Source organism: Diuraphis noxia, unplaced genomic scaffold (genome assembly GCF_037042655.1).
Source record: "Diuraphis noxia isolate RWA-SAM2 unplaced genomic scaffold, SU_Dnox_SAM2 contig0002, whole genome shotgun sequence".
NCBI lineage: Eukaryota > Metazoa > Arthropoda > Insecta > Hemiptera > Aphididae > Diuraphis > Diuraphis noxia.
In genome coordinates this window covers 24,696,117-24,715,789 of record NW_028301712.1, presented here as the reverse complement: position 1 = coordinate 24,715,789, position 19,673 = coordinate 24,696,117, and the positions used below count along the sequence as shown (strand labels likewise).

The 19,673-nt window shown below is 29.8% G+C and overlaps 2 protein-coding genes across 3 annotated transcripts in view; both read right to left on the bottom strand.

Moving 5' to 3' along the window:
• Positions 1 to 2,028: 2,028 nt before the first annotated feature.
• LOC107163219 (heat shock 70 kDa protein cognate 4) lies at positions 2,029 to 7,197 on the bottom strand. Its single transcript, XM_015510516.2, has 4 exons — positions 7,021 to 7,197; positions 4,091 to 4,359; positions 3,862 to 4,010; positions 2,029 to 3,794 (listed from the first exon to the last, which is right to left on the bottom strand). Exons 2-4 carry the CDS (start codon positions 4,296 to 4,298, stop codon positions 2,154 to 2,156), a joined length of 1,998 nt encoding a protein of 665 aa, XP_015366002.1. The 5' UTR covers positions 4,299 to 4,359; positions 7,021 to 7,197; the 3' UTR covers positions 2,029 to 2,153.
• Positions 7,198 to 11,693: 4,496 nt separating this feature from the next.
• Positions 11,694 to 19,673, bottom strand: part of LOC107163209 (beta1,4-N-acetylgalactosaminyltransferase A-like) — a 42,134-nt gene continuing 34,154 nt past the window's right edge. For both annotated transcript variants that reach the window (XM_015510501.2, XM_089220485.1), the window contains exons 6-7: positions 17,632 to 17,850; positions 11,694 to 14,668 (exon numbers count right to left, since the gene is read on the bottom strand). In XM_015510501.2, the coding sequence (XP_015365987.1) occupies positions 14,533 to 14,668; positions 17,632 to 17,850 (355 nt within the window). In that variant the 3' untranslated portion in view covers positions 11,694 to 14,532. The remainder of the gene's footprint in view (positions 14,669 to 17,631; positions 17,851 to 19,673) is intronic.

The following is a 19,673-nucleotide window of genomic DNA, read 5'->3' as shown; positions in this document are numbered from 1 at the left end:
TAGGTTTCTGTATATATACACGGTCGAGTGCTTCGCCTTCCTTTTTTTTTTACTTAGCTCGCGACACTACCGTGTCGCTGGATTATGAACGAAATTTTTTATATTAATTATTTTTTATTTAATTTTGGCAACAACGACCACTGGCCACATTAGGCACTGGCTCACCTGGAAATTTCCCGGTGTCCCGGTGGGCCAGTCTACTCCTGTCAGAAAACGTAATTTAAATACCTTTGTCCTCAAAGACCATAAATTAATCGGTTTCAGATCTAACTCGTTTATCCTAGCAAGTCGCAAGTGGCACCTAATTTAAAAATACAATCCAATGGGATAAAACTTAAAACCTTTTATTTAATGCACATTAACACAAACATACACAATCGTCGAATGTCGTAGTACTCGAGTACCACGACTGCCCTTTCTCTCTCGATTTTTTTGCCTTATATCTAATTTACAATTTAGCTGCCTCTGCACATTTAGCTTCACTGGCACTGGCCTACATTACAAAATATGCTTACTTCTATTTATCACATATTATTACAGTACATACAGATACAAGTATACAACTATACAAGCCAAATATCACATACTCGCACTCACTCATTCGTCGCAACATATCAAAAACTACAAAACACAGCATTTTTTTACATCTTATGATAACCTTTGGACGAAATTACTTATTATTAAAAAACAAACAGAATAACTATACTTTAGAGTCGAATTGTCGTAATTTAAAAATATTATTAGTGGGGGTACACTCGTACACTTGAAACTTCTAAAACATATTAATATTTATATATACAAATACTAGCTGATCCTGCAAACGTTGTTTTGTTTTATAAATTATTCCTAAATAATGTATTGGTAGTCAGATAGAAAATAACTAAATTATCATAATATTGTGTTAATGTGTTTTACTGGCATACGTCTGAAAGACGAATGGAGTACTGGTAACGAATTAATTGCACTTTCATTATCTTAGTTAATAAATTTAAATGTCATCTCTATCACACATAATGAAAAAAAAAAACTATCATTCTCTTAGTGTAATGGAGTGTAGGATATTTTTAGCGAGTCCAACACAAACATACTGGACGGTTTACCCACACGGGGACATGCCATATAGAATTATCCATATGAAAAACATGGTGTGCCCAAATCTAAGCCACTGTCAGACATCGTTTGGCCTTGAGACTTATTAATTTCCATCGTAAATTGAACCCGTTTGAATTCAATTGGAACATTGTAGCATACCCATGATTTTATAGGTAATAGGATGAAAATCCAAGTGATTCTTCAATCTGATGCTGTTATAATTTGTTAACTATGACAGTTGAGAGGAATAATTAATTAAAATACATCAGGCATGTGTAAGTACTTCTTGTATTAAATTGACACACACACACACACACAATAGGTGACTTCATTATATTAATCAATCTTTTTAATGTAATAATGTAAATATATGCTTTATCTCATGTTCATATCTTAACCCATTTTAATATTTAAGATGACATTGATAACCATAACCTAGCCCGAGAATTTTTGAGGTTATAATCACTTGTAAATAATTTTTATATACCTACATAAAAACCTTAACAGGTATATTATATTTAATTTATTTAAACAAAACTTGGATTATTAATAAATAATGTTATTTGAATTGCTAATTCTTTAAAAATTATACACTAAAAGCTGTATAAATATCATAGAAATATTTATTAACATTTCCAGTTGAATACTTATACATTTATAATTTAATTTTTTTTCTGCTATCCTGCTGAAATATTTTATATGAAACTAGTACATAAGTATAAGTCAATGTTTTTTATTTCATTAATAATATTAAATTGATCAACTTTTCTGAAAAAAAAAAAAATTATACCAAAATAATTCAATTTCACATGTCCAAATCTTAGTCGGAAATCTTATTAAGCTCAAATATTTTATTCATATCAGTGAAAATATTCACTTAAATAATATGATCATCTAAATAACTAAGGGTGATTTTTTAATCAATATAAAGCTTGGTTGAAGTAAAAAAGTTGTATTTATTAGATAATAACAAAAAGGATAAATATTACCATTGTTTCTCAATAAGATAAGCAATACACTTTATTTTAATTAAGGAATGTGAATAATTTTAAATTAATTTATTAATCAACTTCTTCGATGGTAGGGCCAGCACCGGCACCAGGAGCTCCAGCACCACCATCACCACCGGGGAAACCACCAGGGAAACCTCCTGGCATGCCACCAGGCATTCCTCCGGGCATTCCACCGGGCATGCCACCAGGCATACCGCCACCAGCACCAGCATACATTTTAGTGATGATTGGGTTGCAAATGCTTTCCAATTCCTTTTGCTTATGTTCATATTCTTCCTTTTCAGCCAGTTGGTTAGCATCCAACCACTTGATAGTATCGTTGACTTTATCCATAATTGTTGTCTTATCAGAATCTGGAATCTTGTCCTTGATTTTCTCATCTTCCATTGTGCTCTTCATGTTGAAGCAGTAAGATTCCAAACCGTTCTTGGCTGCAATGATACCTTTCTGTTTTTCATCTTCATTCTTGTATTTCTCAGCATCATTAACCATGCGCTCAATATCTTCCTTGCTCAAACGTCCCTTGTCGTTGGTGATGGTGATCTTATTTTCTTTGTTGGTTGACTTTTCAATAGCGCTAACATTCAAAATACCATTAGCATCAATGTCAAAGGTGACTTCAATCTGAGGGACTCCACGTGGTGCTGGAGGAATAGCAGTCAGTTCGAATTTTCCTAACAGATTGTTGTCTTTGGTCATAGCACGTTCTCCTTCATAAACTTGAATTAAGACTCCTGGCTGATTATCAGAATAAGTGGTGAAAGTTTGTGTCTGTTTAGTTGGAATGGTTGTATTACGCTTGATAAGAGCGGTCATTACACCACCAGCAGTTTCAATACCCAAAGACAGAGGGGTGACATCAAGCAGCAATAAGTCTTGGACTTCTTCAGATTTGTCTCCGTGCAAGATAGCGGCTTGTACTGCTGCACCATAAGCAACAGCTTCATCGGGGTTGATTGATTTGTTCAACTCTTTACCATTGAAGAAGTCTTGCAACAACTTTTGTACTTTGGGGATACGGGTAGAACCTCCAACTAATACAATATCATTGATGGCAGATTTGTCCATCTTGGCATCGCGCAGAGATTTTTCTACTGGCTCCATGGTGCTACGGAAAAGATCAGCATTCAACTCTTCAAAACGAGCACGAGTGATAGATGTATAGAAGTCAACACCTTCAAACAAGGAATCAATTTCAATGCTTGCTTGGGTAGACGAGGAAAGAGTACGCTTTGCACGTTCACAAGCAGTCCTTAAACGTCTCAGGGCTCTTTTGTTAGTGGTTACATCCTTCTTGTACTTGCGTTTAAACTCCTGTACAAAATGATTGACCATTCTGTTGTCAAAATCTTCTCCTCCCAAGTGAGTGTCTCCAGCAGTCGATTTGACTTCAAATATTCCATCCTCAATGGTCAAGATGGATACATCAAAAGTACCACCACCCAAATCAAAGATCAAAACATTGCGTTCTCCAGATGTTTTCTTGTCTAGACCATATGCGATGGCAGCAGCTGTAGGCTCATTGATGATACGCATCACATTCAAACCTGCAATGGTACCAGAATCTTTGGTAGCTTGACGTTGTGAGTCATTGAAATATGCAGGTACAGTGATAACAGCATTTGTTACTGTCTTTCCTAGGTAGGCTTCAGCTGTTTCTTTCATTTTGGTCAAAACCATAGATGATACCTAAACACAATCAAAAAATATTATTATTTTAAATAATTTAGTAAGTATTTAATAATTTATTAGGCACCTCTTCTGGCGAGAAAACTTTGTTTTCGCCTTTGTAGGAAATTCTGATCTTGGGTTTACCACCATCACTGATTACTTCAAAAGGCCAGTGTTTCATATCAGCTTGTACTGTAGTATCTTCAAAACGTCTTCCAATCAATCGCTTAGCATCTGTAATATTAAATAAGTAAATAAATAATTACAAAAGGTATAATGCACATTGATACAAATATTAAGTGCTAATTATTTACCGAAGATTGTGTTGTTGGGGTTCATGGCAACCTGATTTTTAGCAGCATCACCAATGAGACGTTCGGTATCAGTGAAACCAACATAACTGGGTGTAGTACGGTTTCCCTGATCATTAGCAATGATTTCTACTTTACCGTGTTGGAAAACACCAACACACGAGTAAGTTGTTCCCAAATCAATACCAACAGCAGGAGTTTTGGCTGCCATTTTAATTTAATATGAAGAGTTCTTTAGTGATTATACGAATGAATAGTCTAATTGACTTTTGCTGGAAAAATAAATAAATTGCTTATTAGGAAATAGTAGGCAGTAACTTTAACACTTTAAAAGTAATTTGTTAATTGGTCAAAACAATGACACACAAGACACAACAACAATATTTGACTTTATTTTAATCTAATAGCATACATTAATTTTTAATGAAACAACAATATGAAAATTAATAAACTTTTAAGGACGCAAGTCTCTAATGGTAATTTAAACTATGGTTTTAGATGTTTACAATTTAAATATGTCATTAGTAAATATTTATTTTTACAACAGTTGCAGGTATGCAATAGATGAGTCTTAGTGGACAGAAAAGTCTTATTTTAAAACAAGAAACAGGACTTTATGGCATTGTCATGTTTAGTCAATTAGAAGGTAAAATACTTAAAACCATGTAGGAACAAATGCACTTTACCAACCCCCTCACGATTTTCATTTTTTTTTCAGACAACTTGATTTTTTAATGCATAAAACGATGATGTATTTTTTTTCCGGAAACCATTATTTTGGAAGTTATAGCCTTCCAAAGTTTGCGATTTTACGTTTATTCGCATGCGCGCAACACCACTACTTTACTGCCGCAGTATGGGCAGTGATTACACAGTTTGCGGCACTCGTCGCTCCGCTCTGCAAATCAAAAATATCCCTCGATTTACTGTGTAAAACCACCTTGGGTAGGAATCGGAATTAAACAATGTTGTTAAAAAGCAATTATCTTTGTAGGTAGATGACCGACTAATGGTTACCTATTTACCTATATATTATATTATTTTTGTTATTATATAAGTACCTATATATAATTTTGTATAATTTACGATTTGTTTATAATTTATTGAAAAATAATATTAAATATATTTTACATTTTTACAGTATTTATTTATTATTTATTCACCTAAAAAATGACTATGTCCCACAACTTGTTAAAATACGTAAGAAAAAATATTAAAATTTCTTATAGGCGCTGCGTGTGGCAGTCAAGCGCATAAACATAAAATCACAAACTTTGGAAGGCTATAGCTTCCAAAATAATGGTTTCCGGGGAAAAAAATACACCATCATTTTAAGCATAAAAAAACAAGTCGTCTGAAAAAAAAATGGAAATCGTGAGGGGGTTGGTAAAGTGCACTTTAGCCACCATGTACCTATTCTAAAACATATTTTTAAATACACAGATATTATAATCCAATAAAAAGATAGTATAAAAAATAAAATAAAAAACACAACATTAAAGTCAGTTCGTATAACAAAAGGTGTTACTGATAAATCGTTTATGACTTAGTAGAGAATAATAGTTATTAAAATTAATATGATTCACATTTAATGTCTTATTGACATAAAAAGTTTTGTTACTCCGTGTAATTAATTTTGTTTAAATGTAAAGTGTATTTAGTTGTTTTTTCATCTTAATTTAAAATAATAAATAAGGTCATCATGAATCATAAATTCATGACACATAATATGACTAACAGATAATAAATCATACATTTATATCTACAGTTTACTATATGTTACTATGTAATTGTAAACCTTAGTACCAACTAAAATATTTAATATTCATTATGACAGAAATGTATATCACAATCTTGAATAAATTATTACATGTATACATACTTTTGGTTATATTAGGTACTGGACTGTAACCTGGGTATCGAGAGTTTAATATATGAATATTTTTTTTTACTGGTTCATTATACGATAAAAACAATTTTAAGTTAGCAATAACAGAAACTTTAGCCTAATATAACTACAATAACAAATAAGAAACTAAAGGTGGTCATGAAGAAAAAAAAAGTTTAAAAGGTAATATCAAAATATCTAAGAAAATAATTTATGTAATTATTATGGTTTACTAAATCAGTCATAAGATGAATTATAATCTGAATTATAACATACTATCAATATAAAATAGTTTATTTTTGTTTAAATTTAGAAAATTAGGAATTAGTTTTATTTTAGAAAATTCATTAAATTAGGACTATTTGGTTTAAAAATTAATTTATTGCCAACAATGCGTTGTCACATGGCTGTATCGTAAAAAAAAAACTGTTTTTATAGGGGGGGGGGGAGAATGTTTGCAATTCTGATTCAATTGGTAATGGTAAACTGAAATGTATTATTAAATTTAGATAAGTAGTAGGTACCTATATCGTTATGACACGGATAAAACGATCAATAACTCAAATATAAATTTTATAATTATTGAAATAATTTCAAATCTTTAAAAAATCCACAATAATTTACCTACCAATTGTAACGCCTGAATTTTGTATCAAAATGTAAAATTTAAAAAAAGTACAACTCTGGTTTTTTGTGTACTAAAAATAGGTAGGTAGCTAAGAGTTAAAATAGGAAGTTATGAAAATTAAATAGAATTCGATATATGCCGTTCGGATTATAGCAGGGCTGGCGGAAGAAAAAAAAATAGTGTAGGATTCGACCGATGATTGACGTGATACCTAAATGTCGTAAATGCAAAATAAGGAACTGCAACGGAAGCGGTGCGGCCATTTTTAACCGTTAAAAACATGCGACTACGCGAGTTTGTCATTTATGCGGCAAGCGAAGGCCTAAGGTCAGGGCGGCGGACTAGAGAAGACAAATTATTATTTACGGGTATGTTTATTGCGCTATTGTGTATAAAGATCGAGAAAATATAACTCACCAAAAGTAACCGAACAACGGCGATTAGCGTGCAATGAGTGACGGAAGTCAACGATGAACGAGTCAAACAGCAAGTTAGTCAGTAGGCAGTGGCGGTCGGCTAAATAATGAGAGCTATAATAGTCGGTACTTCGGTAGACGGTTCAGCAGTTGAGCTACAGTGGCGGTGCGAACGACGAAAACACGGAATATTCGATACCCAAACAACTCACCCTCTGGTCGACGCAACGTTTCGATTGGTAGATTTGCTGGGTTACTTGATAAGCGGGTGGATCCCCTCTACCGAGGAACGTTTCGAGAACATTCTAGAAGACGTCATTATATGAAATACCCATGGACCGTCTTTGTTGTTGTTTTTACTATGATGGTAGTTTTCGTCCATGGAGTAAAAACTAAAAACGCTTATATACATATTATACAGAATAATATTACCTCATATTATGTCTGTATTATTATCATCGAATAAAGAATACAGTAACAGATAACAATGTGCTTAATATTAATAATAATAATGTGTAAAAGTATTATAAAAAAAATAGTATTCATGGACAATAGACTTATAGACTATAGAGTTATAGACCACGAGTCCTCGAGCTTAGGTTTAATCCGTGTTTTGTGGTATATCACGCTAGACTTTAGACATTCGTGTCTATAAAAGAAACGAAATGGAAAACGACATTATTATCATGACAAATTAAATATTTTGTCATAATTGTTATGATTGTTATAATTTTAATAAATTGTCGAGTGGTGCGCATCGCCACATCCGCAGTTTAAAATCAAAATCTTTTCTTTCTTAAACAGTGGCCGCATCGGAACTCAATGCATGAATTCAGAATTCCGAAAATTCATAAAATCTCTAAGGCAAATATACAATATACATATTTGATTAATATTCAAATTATTATTGTATAATATTATATTTCGTTCCAGAAACAACTTATTTATCCATAAAACATTTATTCTAAAGACTAATATTGTTTTACATTATTTAATTATACTACTACCTAATTTAGAATATTAATCTCTGAAAAATTTCAAGTTTGCCATGTCACTTAAACCAAACATACAATAGATAGGTACTGCGAACTGACTAATATCTTAGCTTTTAACCATACGTTTTCGATTCAAAAAATAATGCTTTACAAGTTCACTCCACACGGAAGAAAAAATTACTAAAATATTATAGTTAAGAAAATTATATAGTAAATTTAACTATTTAATAGGTAGCATAACTAAAATGATTTACTTATTATAACTATAAAAATATAATTGTTTGATATGGTAATGTTTACTATATTTTATAGTTAACGCGGTTTTTAATGTTTGAATTAGGTAACTAACAAATATAGTTAAATTAGTTAGTTAATATTAATTATTAATTATTAATAGTTAAATTAACTATAAAATTAAGCATAAAGTCCTAATATTAATAGTTAAAAGGACAATAAAATTAAGTATAAAGTATACAATGTATTACATAACATTGTTCTGGAAAAATATGATTTTTCTTATTAGTAATCATTCATTTAAAACCGTTAACACTTTAATGCAGTAACTGTTAAATCGTTAAATGGTCTATACTTGACATTCTTGTTGTCCGGAGAAAATGGTATGGTTTTGACAATTTTAAACGAACCAAACTAACAGGTTAATGTCATTACATATAACACCTACTCGTTAATCATTATATATCGCCGATTATCTTCTTTGAAAACTATACGATTAAGCTCATGTTCGTCTAGATTTTACTCAAGTGTATACTGAATGCTACGAAAACATTTAATATAATCCGAGGTATTCAATACTAACTGAGTATACCTACGCTTACGCGGTATCAGATAAAATTACTACGAATGTAAAATTTATAACGTACAGCAGATTTTAGGTATAAGAACTTATAGTTGTAAATATTGCAATTATTAGCAATCTGACCAGTGGCTACGAAAATACATGCCTCAAATATAGTCCTTCGTCACGCCACTGGTACAAACTATACGCTTGAGGTATTCAATGTTCAAACTGTGAGTCGTGACTAAAGGCAAGCCTCGGTAGTTGTCGAAGAAACTAAGTGAGCCAAAACAAATGTAATATATAAAATAAATATAATTTTTAATCATTAAAGTGATTATAAGAATTTTAAGTATCATTTCTTATTCCTACATAACTCAAGTCTAAAGTAATTATTATTATCGCTCGTATAAAATAAAAAATGTATGAAAAACTAGTTTTAAATTTTTTAATTCTTAACTAAAAAAATTAAAGTGAAATTTTGAAGTTTATCTTTGGTTATTAATTTAGGAGTACGCCATAAAAGAAATTAATTTTTCGACAAAATTAATTTTACGTAAAAATACCATTTTTTTTTTTGTTTTTTTATTTTATCATAATACTAAAATCATTATTATTTACGAGTATTATGAATTATTATCATCGCTCGTATTGTATCCGTCGACCGACGCACCGTTGATTAAAAAATTGCCAATAAAATTAGAGAACCGTTCTTACATAAAGAAACAGTGTGATAAAAAAGTTTCAATACCTCTTAACATTACGCTTAAAATTGGTGTAAATACTGATGAAAATTAAATGTATACAAGTATGATAAATAATATAATGTTGTTTTAGATGCTGTACGCAAATATAAAGTGTTGGCCGGCGTATAGTATAGGCAAAATAGGTACATTACTGTGTTCAATATTGTCAATAATATTACCTACATTTGAATCCTTGGACAGTTCACTCGCTAACAGAATACCACGTCAGCACGTCGCACAAACCCATATCTCTCCTCAGCCCCAGTCGTTGGCGCGAATAGTGACCATATTTATTATTGAGGGTCATAAATAAGTTGATGGTATAAGGTATCTAGTAAAATTATTATATTATTATCTAATTATACACTGTGTTTACTGTTTACTATCTACTATCTTAAATAGATATATTATAATTATTATATAATATATTACCATTCTCCAATCTTAAACAGTGGTTGTCTTGGGGGGGGGGGGACGCGGGGGGACTGAGTACCTCAACTAATTTTTTGGATACGCTAGCGTACCCCTATTTCTTTTTTAAAGGGGAACGTTTGGGACGGTTTGTTATGTAAGCTTTTAACCCCCCCCCCCCCCCCCCCACCGCCATGATTATATAAGTTTTATTAAAATGCTAGGGACGCTACATTTTAAAAGTAGCTAGAGTACCTCTACTACTTTATTTCCAAGTCAACCACTGATCTTAAAGTACCCTCACATTCTATCGTCTCGTACATAATTTGTCATACCGTTAATTTGAACACATTATCTTGGTAAACATATTTAGAATCTGGCTAGAATTTAGACAGTTTAATCATTCGTATTTTAAACATTTTATCAGTGTAATAATAATTAATTTGACCAGTGTAACCTCTCTTCGATAAGTCAATTTTTTTCAATTTTATGGTAACATTACTAATATTAGGGGGTAAATGTTAGGTATATCATTGGTGGATCTAGGATTTTATTTTCGAGGCAAACATTTTTAATTTTTTTTAATAATAATATAATGTAATAATAAAAATAGGTGCAATTTGGGGGGGGGGGCTTGGAAGGGCTTAGCCCCTTCAAAAATTTATATTTAAATTGAAGTATTGAATCCTTCATTCATTATCTAATATACATAATACAGTAACCGTCGTTTCAAAAAAAAATATTTTAAAGTTTAAATCTGGAAACATGAAACAAGCCAATGCAACAACATGATGTTAGACCTTAGTTACCCGCCGTATTACGAGAACAATAAAATTACTGTCTAGTGTCTTATTTGGCGTTATATATAAACTTTTATCATTATCTTTATCAATTCCAATTAGCTCTGCAACATGTGAAAGATCATTCTCAGCAACGAGAAAGATTAAAAATTGGCTTCAAACATTTATGAATCGAGATAGATTTACAAATTTGTCATTAATTTATATAGAACGAGGTTTATCAAATGAATTGTCCAACGAAAAAATATTAGATACGTTTGCAATTTCTAACCGAAGGTTCCAATTATAATAATATACTTAATAAATAAATATATATTACATTTATTTACCTAAATGTTGTTATTTTTTCATACAAATATGTTTAGCTTTATTAATAGATGCATTATAATTTATAATATATTAAATGTGGGAAAGTGGGTGAAAAAAAAATGAAATTGCCTTAGAATCCCCCGAGGGTCTGTTTCATTTAAATATGTTAAGCCCCTCCAAGTTAAAAACTGAAATTGCGCCTATGGAACACTTATATATATGCAATATGCATACATGTAGGTTAGAATAAAAATTAAAAATATTTGTTTATAATTGTATAAAACAATGTATAGTAATATACTAATATGTTTTTATTATATTACTTAATTACTCATAAGATAAAATCTCATCATATGTTAACATATCTGGTTAGTCATTGGAGGGAGACCTCCCTGGTCCTCCTTAAATCCTCGACTACCACATATTTATAAAAAGATATCTACAGCGTCCAGTGAATAAAAACACTAGTACCTATTGCTTAACGTCTAGCGACTTATTAAATTATAGATGACATAATAGAGTTAGAGTTTATAAAGATACTTTTAAGATTGGAACTTATGAACAACACGATTAGCAGGAAGGTATAAATAAAACATAATATTTGTGTCACTCAATTATTATGATTTAAAAATGAAATAATTTATTAAATAGTCTCAAGAGTTGTAGTACAGAAGTGATATGACCTAAATGAATTCAAAAGTCACAAAAAAGACATATACAATGCATACATATGTAATATGACAACTAGAAGAAATAGGTTATAAACTTTGCTTTGAAAAAAATATATACGTTTAACAACAAATAATAATCTAGGTCTACAATTGTAGCCGAATAGTGAGATAACATACATAGATACATTTTAAATAATGTAAACTACGAAAAAAACCAAATGGTATAACAACTTATACGACAAGATCGAGTATCTAAATAATTTATGAACATCATTAAAAATGAACATATTATAACAAGTAATATTGAAAAAAAAAATACACATTGATGTCAGTCTGTACACTCTATGTGGTAAAATATATCTAATAAAATAAATAAAATAAGTGAAATATGAAATAATAAGTAATAACAAATTTAATAAATTAAAATTTAAGTTTGGACATTTTATAGTTCATACAATAATTAATTTATATTTTTGTTAATGGGTTTAAATGTTACATTGTTTCAATAATTATTTCAAAAATATTTTCAAACGTATTTTCATAAATATAATGTATTTATATTGAATGTTGAATTTATTTAGAAGTTTACCATCTTCAGTTATATGTTATATCAGTTTATATCTGTTAATTAATTAATACCCTTTCCACTCAACTTATCAACTCAAATTTTAAGTTAATTTATTAATTTTTATGCACGCCATAACAACTTATACTTAGGTTTACATTTTTAACTCTGATTTATGAAATATTGAAATTTCTGATGATAGTAAAAAAAAAATTAAGTACTATAATATTCTGATTCTCGTGAAATAGAGTATAATACGATATTGAAAAATACAACAAGTTAAAAAAAGTGTTTACAATATATTCATTATTCATAAATAGTTTTAAAATACGTTCAAAATTATTTTTTCTTAGAAAAATGATTTTAGATAATAAACATTATAGTTTGAATTCCATTTCAATAGTTTTAAAAATAAAATGTAGTTGAATTTCTATATTTTATAAAATTAATGTAATATTTTAGATTTATAATTGTTTTAAACTTGTATCATTTTAGTAGTTTGCACAGATAATTAATGTATGGATTAATAAGATTTGATAGCCTCGAAATATGAGGGTTTTGGACGCAAAATTCGTTAGGTATTATATAATTTTAATACAATATTATAAGATGATAAAATGTCGATTTTTTAAAAAGTTTCTTTTATAATATAACACATATAAACAAATATATTAATTTTATATAAACTAATATAAATAGTTTCAAAAAATACATCAATAAAAAAAATAGGTACACGCCTAACTGTAAACGTACCCAGTAATAAATTACTATAATACAAATATACGTACATAATATATTTTATAATTGATATTATTATAGTTATTAATAAGTTATATTTTAAATTAATGAATTTTAAAGCTACAAGTCTCATTTATCTTAAATAACAGATACGATGGGCCCTTCAATGATAAAATTGCCCGGTTTCTGAACCAATAAAAAGATAGAGAATGTGTGTATTATAATAAATTATATTTAATAAATATCACAGAGTCATATGACCCAAAAATAGGCCTACCCTAATACTTATTGCCTATTCGTTGATCCCAAAATCATGAAATATGTCAAAAGTATAGTTGTGAATACATGAAAGTTAGATTAGTGAAATTAAAATGAACCTCACCCCTATATGTTATGTTTTATATACAATAGGTGTTTAACGTTCAGTAATTCATTAGCTGGTGTATTATCTACAATACGAAATGAGAGAAAATATTTTTGAAAAATCAAATATTATTGCTATAATATCTACTCATATCTATAAGTGTTAGAGTATGTTTATAACAATAAATATAAACCACGTAATAATGCAATATTATACTATAATCTGTACATGATCATTATAAAATGTTTGATGTGACGAGTGAAAAAGTGGTGACCGGTAGTATCCTGAAAAACAACTAATAATGTTATATGTGAACAGGTCGTTCCTAACTAACATATAATAGGCCATTGTAACTGCTAAAAATTGCAACGGTAACTACTAAATTACGTTAACAAATTTTATAAAATTAGTTAGCAGTTTCAAACAGTGATTAATCGATGATGAGATCGTTTCGAAATATTACTTAAACCAACGGAAACGGTGTATCTTATATTTGTGGTGTACTGGTATACCTACCAACTATATTTTATTCAAACGTCTGTTTAGCCGCGGTTGCAGTGTTCCGTGTTTGTCTGGCGGAATGGTATTTTTTTCTCATTAAAAAGTAAATTCATTGCATTATATAATGGTGTCACTGGCCGCTAGTCGATTGTCAGCGAATCGAAGGACGATTCTGATAATAATAATCATAGTAATAAGGACCCCTGATATTGGTTTTCCCTCCGAGTTCAGCGATATCTATTCGGTGGTACACAATTTCCCATTTTATACACATATAGTATATAATTCAAGTGCAGCGAATGCAAATAACAATACGTGTTTTAATTTAGCACCAAATCAGGGAACGATAACCCTGATAGTTAAATATAATACAATATAAAAAACAAATGTTAACATAATTTATAAATAGTACGTTAAGTACCTATTCGTACTTTACATTGTAAATCGATTGAAAATAACAATATGCCTCGGTACTCTCTCAGATAAGAGAAGGAGTGAAAGAGGAGAGAATAAGAAAGAGAGAGTGTGTCCGAGAGAGATATAGAGAGATGAGAGCATAAACTGTTTTATTAAGCGGCTTGCTGACCGAACGGCCAGTACCACATCAACATCGTCCATCAACTGCGCCTACTGGTCAAGTCAACCAGCAAGTATGTGAACAGCGGCAGTTGTTTCAATGCTTTTACCTGGTACTCGAGGTTGTTAAGTCCGTCAGTTTTGAAACGTTTCCGGCCGCTGTACAACTTTTCGTACCTGTTTGACAAGCGTAAATCATAAACGACATAAACACACGCTGTTGTTATTGTACTATTGTTAATGTTTTTACTATTATTATTATTATTACATTACGGTTATCATCATCATAAAGACTGTAAATGAAACCTACTCGGGCACGTGGTTAATGTACCCTGACTATTGTTATTACACCATCCCTGGAGACGCATGTAGATTATAATATTAGTACACATTACACAGAGTGAATAGTGATTACATTAACGCAAACCACTGTTTAGTCGTTGACTGTTTTTCAGGGTTTTTTTTTCATAATTATTTTAATTTTCATCCTTAAATCATAATACCATTTTTAATAGAAAACAGTTTATCGATTTATCCGGAAAAAGATAAATTCAATATTCTTAGCTATCGCCTTAGATCATATACTATAAAAAAAAAAAAAAATATATATATATATATATATAGTATATGATCTAAGGCTATCGCCCAATTTCGCTTATAAGTACCCTCAGTAAAGTACTCGAAAAAATTATAAATAAACGCTTAGTGTGGTTTCTTGAAACTAACAAAAAATTCACAAAACAATAATGTGGCTTCCGCAAAAATCATTCAACTCAAGATTTCTTAGCTACACTCCACACAGAAATAACTGATGCAATAATAAGAAAACAATACCTAATCCTAATCGCTCTCGACATTGAAAAGGCATATGATATGGTTTGGAAAAAAAACCTAGTGGTCGAAGCCTTATTCTTAATAAAAAAAAAGTTTATCGATTGGCGGTTTTCCATGCTTCTATAATAGTCAGTATACTGTTGTAAAAATTAAATTATGGAGAAATAAATAACACAATATTATGAAAAATATTGAATAAGCCCATCATGCTGTGTATAATTATTAATTTTAGTATATTATCTAAAAAAAAAAATGTTAGCAAAACAATAATTGTAGCACGAATATTTAGTATTTTACTATTACAGGAAGTTCCTATATGAAGTGTGTAAACACATTTAAAAGTTAAAACCCACCGTTTGATAGTATTAAATCTTCATCAAACACCACAACTGACAAGAATAATAATTAATACCATACCTACATCATATACGATGTACCATACACAAATATTGTTACACCAGCCATACAACTGATAAGACGGTTTGTATTTTGTCATGTTGATATGTACATCTGTAAAATATCCTCAATCCTCATTTATTATTATCGCACGATAAAGAATAAAAATAGTCTCAATTGTTGTGATTGGATCGTTGTGTATAATATGAGGTTGTGTAGTTGTATAATCATATTATCATGATATATCCATGCGCACCTCTACTATATCCACTAACGAACAAGTCGTCATACCTGTAGGGCTGTACGCGACATAATTAATAAAAGTGCCAAAAATTGAAAAACGGGGGGAGGAGCGTTGGACGTAGGTACGGAATGAAAATAGGACGTTTTACAGAAAGTAACACGTATAGGTAGTAAGTGCACTGTATGATTAATTAATTTAATGTTTAAAAATCAAAATTATGTAATAAAAATATTTCTTGATTTTTTATTAATACGAGTTCATCGGATGTGGATGATAGTGATTACAATGGAAGCGACAGGCTTTTTCATTTTTCATATTATTAGCATAATATGAAAAACATTTATGTTTTTAATCGCGGAACTTTCTCTTTACACTATGATGTATTAAATTTTAAACTATACATTATTTTACTATAAGGTATAAAATAAGTCTACATCGACTAACCAGCTACTATAAACATGTTATACGTACAGAACCATTTTCAGAAAAATAATCAACTTAAAAATATACAGCGGGAAAAGGTTATTTTTAATTAAAAAAGAAGAAGTTTGTACTATAACCACAAAACACTCCCTAAATGAATGAATAAAATACCTAAGTATTTTATATTTTAGTCTCAAAATATATTTATTGAAATACTAAAAAACTGAAGATTTGAATAAAATGAATAAATGCACGATTAAAGGAGAAACGGGGTTTGAGCATGCTTGGTAAATTATCCTGTAAATAATTTATAATTAACATGGAGGACTTTATGTTACAACTTAAGTATGGTTAGCCATTACATAAAGATTATAGAATACAACACAAATATAAAAACATAAATATTGTTCAATATGTTTTTATAAAAATTTCAAGCATTTTATAAAAAACTAAAATGAAGTAGTTAAATAAATAAATAATAATTCATAAGTAGTCTGACAATGATACACTTTCAAAATATAATATAATAGTCTTAAAAATCTGTTAACAACTTAATAAGACCAACGATGCATATTATTTTATGAGTTAGTAGTTGCGACAGTTACTGAACAGAATTCTTTCGGAAGTTAAAATTGTTCAACTTTATTATTATTTTTTATTTATATTCTAATAACGACTTCTTTGATCAGTTCAGTAAATTGTTAATGATATTATTGGAGTAGAAAAATAAATCATAAATTATCATTTTAAAAGTACCTATTACGTATTATATCAAAATTTAAAAAAACAGTTAGAATTTTGTTGAAAGAACTGTAGCTGATAAAAAATATTACAACATCAGCTAAATATTACTGACAAATAGTTATGGGGTTAATAGAAAACGACTTAGGTTCAATATTATTATTTTAAAATTATATATGTCATTACTCATTTGGCTCTATATTATGATATCATATATTATCATCCTTCCTAAAACTATGAATGAGTTCTGTAAAAACCTTTTTTATGGGTATAAAATGCTTATTATTTATAAATAACACAAGACCATTAGTGCATACGATTCATATATTATTTTTCTACGATACCTATAAACATCCATAAAATATGAATATTGATTAAAGATTATGAATTTTAATTTACCAACAACAACAATAATAATAATAATAATAATAATAATAATAATAATAATAGTATAATAAATAATAACAATAGAAGTTGATTTAATAAAATTAGTTGGTTATACCTTTTTGGGTTGGCCTTTTGTTGGGCATGTGTTAACATATGGTAACGTGCTACGTCTGGATGGTATCTGGTGATGTTTAAATTGTGTGCCTTGACTCGAGACGCCATGTCGTCGTCTTCGCCGCCCCATCCCCAGAACATGTTACTGAATCCGTTGACCAGCTGGAAATGCGTTCGACTCATGCCTATCACTCCACCGAATAAATCCACGTATGGCAGTCTGAATACATGGGGTTGAAATCATTATTGTCATTTTTATATTAATCATGTTATGTTTATAAAAATATATTAATTTCAATGTAATTCAGTTAAAGCAATGGAAGTATATTTCCTGATATACAACGTTCGTGTGTGTGTGTGAATATGATATATACTAGCTGAACACTTACACTTCGTAGCCCGTTAAAAGTCCTACCTCTTATATAGTTATGTTTTAAACTGTGTGTTAAAATCGTTTCCTGTGATTTTCCTAGTTAGCAGTATACTTTTATACATATAGATAGATAATGGTTAAAATATATTAAGTTTTAATTTTACAACGATATTCAATTTAGTTTATCATTTTTTATTTTTATTCGTTTTATTAAGAATAGTCTGACAATTCAAATATTTTATTGAATGATAATTGAGCCTATCATTTTTTAATTTAGCCTATTTTCTGCCCATAGGTCTAATATATCTCTGCATAATGTATCAAATTTCATCGCAATCGGTCCAGCCGTTTAGGAATGCATAAAGGACAAACAGACAGAATTTCATTTTTATATATATTTCTGAAGCTTGTATTGTCATTTTCTTTCGTGCTTGCGACGTACAACTAGCGATCGATATTTTTTTGGGAAAAATAATTGCTTAGAAATGGCGTTATTATAACAAAAATCACATATAAGAGGTAGGATTTATTACGGACTAAAAAATGCACAGTTAACAATAATTCAGGGATATATATATTATGATTATATAATAACAATAATGTAATGATAGCCACTCTTCGCAACTAGGTAATACTAAAAAGAGTGTCATCATCATGTCCTCAATATAATATATTATATTATAATATGGTATTATAAAGCCACACAGATGTTTATATTATAATAAACATCTGTGGTCATATATTGTTATGTCCTTTTATACAAAATCTGTTCTATCTGTGCTCGGACGATACCCTTCGACCATCGGCTAGATATATACAACGTCACTCTCCCTTGGCGACAGGCATATGCGGTAAGCCGATTCAATATATTTTAAATGTAATTTTTCTGTGTCTTAAATAATAAATGCTCTTTTTATATATCTCTAAATTAACAGTTGTGTTGTCGATTAATATTGAAATATAAATTAATTAGTGTTGAACCTACTTCTCCTTCCTTCGTCCATTAAACACTCAAAGAGACTTCAGTCGATGTTGGGTAAGGAAATTTAATGTATAAATAATCAAACCATTATATGCATATATATATTTGCATGTGTATACATATATACATATAAGAAGGCAGTAATCTGAAGTGTATACACGATATACACAAAAGAGGTAAACACATATATATTACAATTTCACCTCTTTTTTTACATTACTAAAATAAGCAACCATCAGCAACTATTTATAAATAAACAAAAATTTCCGTCGTTATTCTAAAAATGTCTATTCCCAGGGTTGAGCACATCACTTTTCAACTTGGTCTCTATCTTCTGCCTATATAAGTCTAATATATCTCTGTACCAAAGTTCGTCGCAATCGGTCCAGTCGTTTAGGAATGCATAAAGAACAAAGAGACAGACATACATGCAGACAGAAATCAATTTATATTTTTAAAAAAAACTGGTAAGTGGGTAAAGTTTTGCTGTACATGGTGTCTGAGAGTCACAATGGCGGGTTTAAGGTAGGGTCTATGCGAACATTAGCTCCCCCCTCTTGGGACTAAGCTATTTATTTTTCTAAGACAATTATTTTGTTACACATATCAAAAATTATTATAAAATATCTTCATTGAAAAATATGGTCCCAACAGATAATAATATCATTGAACGATTTTAAAAAGTTAA